This window comes from Tupaia chinensis, unplaced genomic scaffold, assembly GCF_000334495.1.
Source record: "Tupaia chinensis unplaced genomic scaffold, TupChi_1.0 Scaffold000093_1, whole genome shotgun sequence".
NCBI lineage: Eukaryota > Metazoa > Chordata > Mammalia > Scandentia > Tupaiidae > Tupaia > Tupaia belangeri.
In genome coordinates this window covers 10,089,926-10,098,409 of record NW_006159555.1, presented here as the reverse complement: position 1 = coordinate 10,098,409, position 8,484 = coordinate 10,089,926, and the positions used below count along the sequence as shown (strand labels likewise).

Here is an 8,484-nt window from a genome sequence, read left to right as displayed (position 1 = left end):
CTGAATGCCACTATTTTATATCTAATTCCCTATGTAATGTGTCCATTTAGAAGTATAATAAGCAACTCAAATTTAACCAACTCTTTACCTTCCCTGAACAAGCAGTAAACAAAATAAAAACACCATTTCCAACCAAAAAAGGTTAAGAAACTGTCATAGACAGAAGGAGACTAAGGAGACGTGACTAAATGCAATGTGGTATCGTGGCTTAGATGCTGCAACAGAAGAAGGACATTGGTAGAAAACTAGCGAAATTCAAAGTCTAGTTTAGCTAATACTATTGCACCACTGTTAATGTTTCAGCTTTGACAAAGGCGCTCTATTATGGAAGACGATAACTTTAAAGGAAGCTGGGTGCAGGAATATGGAAATTCTTTGTATTACCTTTCCAATTTTTCTGTAAGTTTAAAATTATTCTAAATGAAAATGTTTTGAAAACAATATCTTTTCCTCCCCCAAACTTTACCTCTTCAATAAATGGCAATTCCTTCCTGCTAAACTGCTCAGGCACAAAATCCTTGACTCCACCCATTCTCTTGTATCTAAGAGCCAATCCTTCCGCAAATTCTGTCAGTTCTACTTTCCAAATACATCCAAAGTCTAACCAATTCTTACCTTTTCCACCACTACCACCCCAATTCAAATCTCTATTACTGCCTCTTGTTCATGTGCTTTTTTTTTTTTGGAGAGATTTTCACTGTAGGGCGCGTGCGCTCGCCAGACAGACAGAGAGAGACAGACAGAGAGAGACATAGAGACAGAAAGCGAGAAATCACCCCCCAGAGGGGATGGTCACGCCGCAATCCCTTCTCCTCCATTCTCCTCTCGGGCTCTTGGGCACGCACACACACGCGCCCGGCGTGAGTTTTAAGCCACCGGGTCCGGGACACGAACCGCGGTCGACTCCGTGGGAGTCCAGCGACATAGCCATTACGCTAACTGCTGGTTCCCTCTCTTTGTTTTCTTAATGTCTATTCTCTATATAGCAGACAGAATGATCATTTTAGAATGTCTATCCCTCTTTCAAAACCTTTCTATACCTTCTCATCTTTACTCAGAACCAAATATTAAGATCTCACAGGATTCTGCTGCTGCTATTTCTCTAATCTCCTCACCCAGTCATCTCATTATTGCCTTCTCCTCCTAAATTTACTTCTCCCTTTGTCTGGAATGCTCTTCTCCAGAGATCCACATGGGGCACCTTGCACTTCACTCTGGTCTCTTTAATGTCTTCTCATCAAAGACATCATGTATTTAAAACAGCCTGCCTATTACTCTGTCCTCTTGACCTGCTTTATATATCTTTTGGGCCCTTATCACTACCTGATTTATTAAATATTTAAGTGCTTTCTGCCTATCTTCCTTACTATTGCAGAAAGCAAAATCCCTCAGTATTCCCCGTACCTAGAAAAGTGCAGAGCACACAGTATTTACTTAACACCTATGAATGTTCTCCAGATTGTGAATAAGGTGAGGATGTAAGGCCCTGAGAAATTTCTTTTTTCTTTTTTGTACCATGAATCAAATTTACCCCAAAGAGGAATTTTATTGATTACTTTATTCCCTCACAAAAAGACAAACTATAATCAAATGAAGTCAACATTCACCTCAAGATTTTGTCATCTTCATAAAAAAAAAGATGAGGTTTAGAACTGGATCACTTGACCCTTTCTCTTCTTATCTCCTCCCAGTTCAAAATGTTTAGATCTCTTAATAGCCAGCATTCTCTTAGATCTGCAGTTGGGCTCAACACACTCAAGCCTCGGTGCAATCTTCTTTGTAGTTTTTGCCTTTTTCTGGAAAATAGGCTTAGTCTGTCCACTATAGCCATTCTGCTTCCTGTCATACCACTGCTTTCCCTGAGCATGCCGAGAACTCTTGCCTTTTTTGTACTGTGTCACTTTATGAGGTTGGTGCTTGCCACACTTTTTACAGAAAGTCCGGCAGGTTTTAGGGACGTTCACCATGTTTGCAGGCGTGCTATCTGCACAGAAGGCAGCCCTGAGAAATTTCTTAGGCAGAATTCTAAGACTGCCTCCTAAATTCCCACCTCTGTGGCATGCAGACCCTCTATAATCTCCTCCCCTGGAGTATGGGTGGGCCTGACTTAAATCAGTGGGCCCTTTTTTTTTTTTTTTTGAGAGATTTTTGCTGTAGGGTACTTGCACTTGCCAGAGAGTCAGAGAGAGACTGAAAGTGAGGAATCACCCCCTCCAGGGATAATCATCCCCAGGAGGGATGGCAAAGCTGCAATCACTTCTCCATTCTCCTCTTGGATCTTGGAGACAGACAGACACACACACACACACGTGTCCGGCATGAGTTTCAAGTCACTATGTCCAAGACTTGAACCTTGGTCACCTATAAGGGAGTCTAGCGACGTAACCATTACACAATCTGCTGGTCCCAAGGTGAGCCTTTAAAAAAAAATTATTTAATTTCATTTGCTATTATTTTTTAATCTGACCAGACAGAGAGAGAAAGAAAGGGAAAGTGAGAGAGCAAGCCGCCAGGTCCGGGACTCGAACCAACCATGTGGGAATCCAGTGCCTTTAATCACCATGCCACCTGCTGGCCCAAAGTGAGCTTTTTAAAAGAGTCTAGAGCACAAAGACAAAAGTAAGAGAGATGTGAAGCTGCAGCATATGCTTCCACGTAGCAGCAGGGTCTCCATGAAGCAAACTAACATGCTGTGGCAAGAGCCATGTGACAGGGAGCTGTAAGTGTCCTCTAGGAGTTGAATGTGACTCCTTGGCCAACAACTAGTAAGAGAACAGGGACCTTGGTCCTAGGCCCATAAGGAACTGAATCTTACCAATAATCAGTGAGCATGAAAGAGGACCCTGAATCTCAAATGAGACATCTTTCGCCAAATTTCAGCCCTATGAGACTCTGACAAGGAACTCAGCTAACCTTTACCTACTCCTGATCCAGACAAAATGTGACATAATAAATTTATGTTATCTTAAACCACTATGTTTGTGGTAATTCAGTATAAAGTAACATAAACTATTAACCACACTTAAGACTCAAAAACAACTCTGACAGTTCATCTCAAAGCAGAATTACGCTTTGTTTTCCATATATGTTGAGGTTTCAAGAAGGGCTGCCTGGTAAAGCAGGCAACTATCAATAGAAAAATTATAAGCCAGTAGAAAAACGTTATGGGCATTTTATGTGTTAAACTGGAGGGAGGGCCAGCTCCATACTGCAGCAATAAGGCAACCACGGTTCAAATCTTGGGCTGGTCAGCTTGAAACATCCTGGGCAAGTGAGTGCCTAAGATCTATGGGTTGGAGGACTGGAGAAAGCAGACCGAAGCATAACCAGACCTTGTGGAGGATAATCCTCCCTGTTTTTCCATGTCTCTCTGTCATGCATGCATATGTGCTCTAATAAAGAAAAAAAAAATTTAATAAACTGGAGGGGGGCTGGGGCCGGCAGGTGGTGTGGTGGTTAAGGCACTGGACTCCCACATGGCCGACTAGGGTCCGAGTCCTGGACCTGGAGGCTTGCTTTCTTGCTCTCCCTCTTTCCCCAAGTCCTGGGCAAACTGAAACAAAACAAACGAAACAAAACAAAACAAAACGCTACTGGAGGGGAGCCATCAGGTGGCATGATGCTTAAGGCACTGCACTCCCACCTGGCTGACCGTGCTTTGAGCCCCAGACCTGGAGGTTGAAAATCACTCCAGGATCATGTACATGACATGCCCAAAATTCTGAAAGGAGAATGGGGAAGTGATTGAAGTGTGGGCATTCCCCTGCAGGATGATTTCTCACATCCCCTCTCTCGGTCTCTCTAAAATGAGCACACATACCTTAAGGCAAAAATCTAAAATAAAATAAAACAAACTGGAGGAAGACCAAGATGGTAAAGGCTCATGAGGAAATTTAGACATGTGACTAAACTAACTTTCAAATAATGAATAAGAATTCACTGATGAGCTAAGTGGTAGAAATTATAGACAGAGAGCCAGTCCTACAACCTAGTGGTTCAGAGAGCCAGATCCCACACAGCTCACCACAGTACAAATCCCAGAAACGGAGGCTAGATGAACATGCCAGGTACATATGCATGCATGTCCTCAAATCCTATAGGATGGAGAAATGAAGGAAAAGAGATTATAGTGAGACTATGCCACACTGGGGGGCTGCTTTACACCCTGCTCCCTCCCTTTTCTTTCTGGCAAGTACCTGTGCCCTCAGGCAATTTAAAATAGAAAGAAATCAATAGCATCGAAAGACAAAATGGTATAGAATCCAGAGTATAAAATGTAGTGCAGACTGAGGCATCAGAAAATATGATTGCTGGGACCAGCTGTTAGTGTAATGGCTATGTCACTGGACTCCCATATAGTCGACCGCAGTTCGTGTCCCGGACCCGGTGGCTTAAAACTCACACAGGCCGCGGTGTGCATGCGTGCCCAAGATCCCAAGAAGAGAATGGAGAAGATGAGATTGTGGTGTGGCTATCCCCCCTGGGGGGCTGATTTCTTGCTTTCTGTCTCTGTCTCTGTCTATCTGGCGAGCGCACGTGCCCTAGAGCAAAAACCTCTTAAAAAAAAAAAAAAGAAAAGAAAATATGGTTGCTGACTAGGGCAGAAGCTACAATATGCAGGTGATGAGGACCAGTATACAGAATTTAAGCAGGGGACTGACATAGTTCAACACGTATTTTAGGTGGAATACATATTCTTTGATGCTTCTCTAAGAGATGAACTGAGAGAAATTAAGAGATGGTGAAACCAATTAGGAATTATTCCAGTTGAGCAAACAAGACGGGGCAGATTAAGATGACACAGGCTGGAACCAGCAAAGGTAGTGGAGATGCTACTACCCCCTACCTGAGCTTTCACAACTCAAAAAAAAAATCTAAGCAGACATCTATACTACCCATATCTGAATTTTTAAAAACCCTTGTACTGGGCCAATAGTATAGTGGCTAAGCACTCTACATTGGGAGTCAGATTCCACATGGCTGACCACAGTTTGTCATGGCTTAAAAAACACACCGGTACTGGGACCAGCAGGTGGCTTGGTGGTTAAGGTGCTGGACCTGCCACATGGCTGACCATGGTCTGAATCCTGGACCTGATGGAGTGCTTTGTCACTTTCTCTCTTTCTTGCTGGTGAGCACTTGTGTTCTATAGAAAAATTAAATAATAATAGTAATACGAGTAAATCAAATTAAATAAAAAAGTAACTCTTAAAAAAGAAAAACAAAAAACAAAAAAACAGTACACATGTGTGCATGCCCCAAATCCAGACAGGATGAATAAATGGAGGAGAAAGGATTAGTGTTATCATGTCCCAACAGGGTAGTGCGCTCGCTCTCTCTGGTAAGTACAATTTAAAAAAATTTAAAAATAAAAACCCATAAAAACTTCTATCTATTGGGGCCAGCGGTGGCGTGGTGACTAAGGGTGTTGGACTCCCACATGGCTGACGGAGGTTCGAGTCCTGGACCTGGCAGCTTGACTTCTCACTTTCTCTCTGACCCTGTCCCTCTGGTCAAATAAATAAATGAATAAAGATAAGTAAAATGATTCTAAAATGTTTTCTGTTTATTAAAATAAAAAGTTCTTATTTATATTTACTTATGATGTATTGAAACTAAGTAACTGTGGGGCTGGCAGGTGGCATGGCGAATAGGGGCACTCCCATGTGGCCAACCATGGTTTGAGTCCCAGACCTGGCAGCTTGGTTTCTCGTGTTCTCTATGTCCCTTTCAAGCCAAATAAAATAAAATAAGTAAAGTTTTAAAAAAAAAAACAACAACTAAGTAAGTGATAGGACCTGCAGATGGCATAATGGTTACATAGCTGGACTCCCACATATTCAACCGTGGTTCTAGTCTCAGACTGTAGCTTAAAACTCACTAGGTGTGTCTGTGCGTTGTGTGCCCAAAATCCTAAGAAGAGGATGGAGGATAAGGGATTGTGGCACAGCCATCCCCTCTGTGGAGTGATTTCTCACTTTCTGTCCCATCTCTCTGGCAAGCATGTGCACCCTATAGCAAAATTCTCTCTTTTTAAAAAAAAAAAAAAGTGGTTACCTATTAGAGAGGCTAGAAGCAAGTAGTGGCAGAGCCCTGGCCAATGGCGAATATAAAGATTTTTCACCTTTTTATACCTTTTTGGTTCTTAAATTGTGTGACTGTATTCCTTACTAAAGAATTAAAATAGGGGCTGGATAGTGATACAGTAGTAAAACACAATCAATGCTCTGTGAGATTGACCCATACGGGAAGGTTCTGGATTCACATCCAAAGACCTCTCTGAGTACGCTGGACACATGCATGCTTATGATCTGGGGCTGGCTGAATCCCAGCATCAGGACCCTATTAGAGATACTCATTCATAGAAGAGATAAACTTTGAAATAAATAATTAAAATTAACATAAGACACAAATATTTCTACCCATCTAGGTAGGTTTACCTGTGTGCGTTTCCACATTCTTTAGCACATGGTTCTGCTTGCCTCGGGGGAAAGGAGATACTACGTGAGGATCCTGCCTCCTTACGGTGCATTTTTCTTGGTCAGCTCTTCTGGAAGACTTGCTGACAACTGCCAGGTTCCCACTATCACAGGCAGATTTTGCTGGTCTTTCACTGAGCTTATCTTTCAGAACCGGGACCATGTTGTTCTTGGGTCCTGTGTTCATATGTCGTTGGCTTTCCTGTTTTGGTGGATTCCTGCCTGGTCTTGGCCTAGCCCCCTCAACTTCCCACGGTGGTCTTTTCTGTGGGTATCTTCTCTGTTCATTCCTTCTAGCCCCATACCCATCCAATACTCCTTTTCTAATGGATGCATCTAAAGAGTCAGGGTGGGAAATCCCCACAGGTTTGGTATTTTCAGGTCTGGCATCCTCAGGTTTTGGAGTTACTTTGCCACTCCATTCACATCTGAGTTTCCCCTTGACTTTTGGTCCTCTACCATGGTTGTATATAAACTGTGTTGTCTTTTTTGGTTTCGCTCCCCTGGGATCTGCACTGACAACTTCCTTCTCACTCTCAGAAGGACTATGCTCTCTGGGATTTGTCCCATTCTCTGATCTCAACACACTTTCTATATCAGTTGTATCTGAGTTCTGCTCAGTGACACCTTGTACTTTCTTTACTCTGATATGTTGCTTTTCACTCTTTGATTTTTGCCAAAGTTGATTCTGAAGGCCATGGTTCTTGGGTGATTTATTAGAAGCAGATGACTGGAAAGAATTCTGTTGACTTTTAGGTTTGTTTCCAGAAGGATAACTATGCTGATGAACAGGAAAGATGTCATCATAAGGAACTTGCCTGGAAACGTGACAGGGAGGTGGTGAATTATAATTTCTTCTACCAGTCTTACTAGAGTCTAGTCTCCTTTGAGTCCCACAATTGAGACCAGAATTTTTTCTCTCCTGAGGAACAAACTCAGCAGCATCTGTATTGAATTTAAAAGTACCTAGGACAAAAGAAATAGACATGCCAGTAAAAAAAAATGTATCTGTCACCCATGAAGTCCAGAAGACTATATCATACTGAAAAACTATTTTCCTAAGGACTTTCATATAAAACAAGCTCTTGGGATGGGACCAGCTATTGGCATAATGGCTCTGTCGCTGCACTCCCAGGTAGTCGACCACGGTTCAAGTCCCAGACTGGTGGCTTGAACTCACACCAGGTTGTGTGTGAGCCCAAGATCCCAAGAGAAGAATGGAGGAGAGGGGACTGTGGCATGGCCCTCCACCCTGGGGGTGGTTTCTGGATACCCATGTAGTCACCTATGGTGACTTCTCGCTTTCTGTCTCTGTCTCTCTCTCTCTCTGGTGTGTGCATGTGCCCTATAGCAAAAACCTCTCCCCCCAAAAAGCAAAACAAAACAGGCTCTTAACATTTATTAGGTACATAGTATGTGCCAGGTACTTCACATGTGTTACTCACATAACCCTTACATTATTATTCTTCTGGTACTTCGCACATGCTAACTCATTTAACCCTTACATTTCTGATGAGAAAATTGAGGCAGAGAGAGTAAGTAACTTGCCCTGGCCCACAGAGGTAGATTTCAACTCAGGGACCAACCACATAGCACAATGGTTAAGCTCTGTGCTGAGGGAACAGCATCTCACATGGCCGACCACAGTCTGAATCCCAACCCCAGGAGTTTAAAAAACACTCCAGGCTTGGGGAACAGCAGATGGCATAGTGGTTACATTGCTGAACTCCCACATAGTTGACAATGGTTTGAGACCCAGATCCAGTGGCTTAAATTCATGCTAGGCGTGTGTTTGTGTGTGTGTGTGTGTGTGTGTGTGTGCCCAAGATCCCAAGAGGAAAATGGAGAAGGGATGGTGGCATGGCCATCCCCCGCTGGGAGGTGCTTTCTTGCTTTCTGTGTCCTGGTCTCTGTCTTTCCAATGAGTGCACATGCCCTATAGCAAAAATCTCTCTTTAAAAAAGAAAATAAAATAAAAGAAAAGAAAAAGACCTCCGGGCATATG

The 8,484-nt window shown here is 42.9% G+C and overlaps 1 protein-coding gene across 3 annotated transcripts in view; it reads right to left on the bottom strand.

The window, feature by feature from the left end:
* The window catches only part of NFX1 (nuclear transcription factor, X-box binding 1), an 84,454-nt gene that overhangs the window by 73,531 nt on the left and 2,439 nt on the right, over positions 1-8,484 (bottom strand). For 2 of the 3 annotated variants that reach the window (XR_003548507.1, XM_006143102.3), the window contains exon 2: positions 6,441-7,445. The exons of the other annotated variant lie outside the window; for it this stretch is intronic. Coding sequence is in view for 1 of the 2 variants with exons in the window: in XM_006143102.3 (XP_006143164.1) it covers positions 6,441-7,445 (1,005 nt within the window). In the remaining variant the exon portion in view is untranslated. The remainder of the gene's footprint in view (positions 1-6,440; positions 7,446-8,484) is intronic. 3 annotated transcript variants of the gene reach the window in all.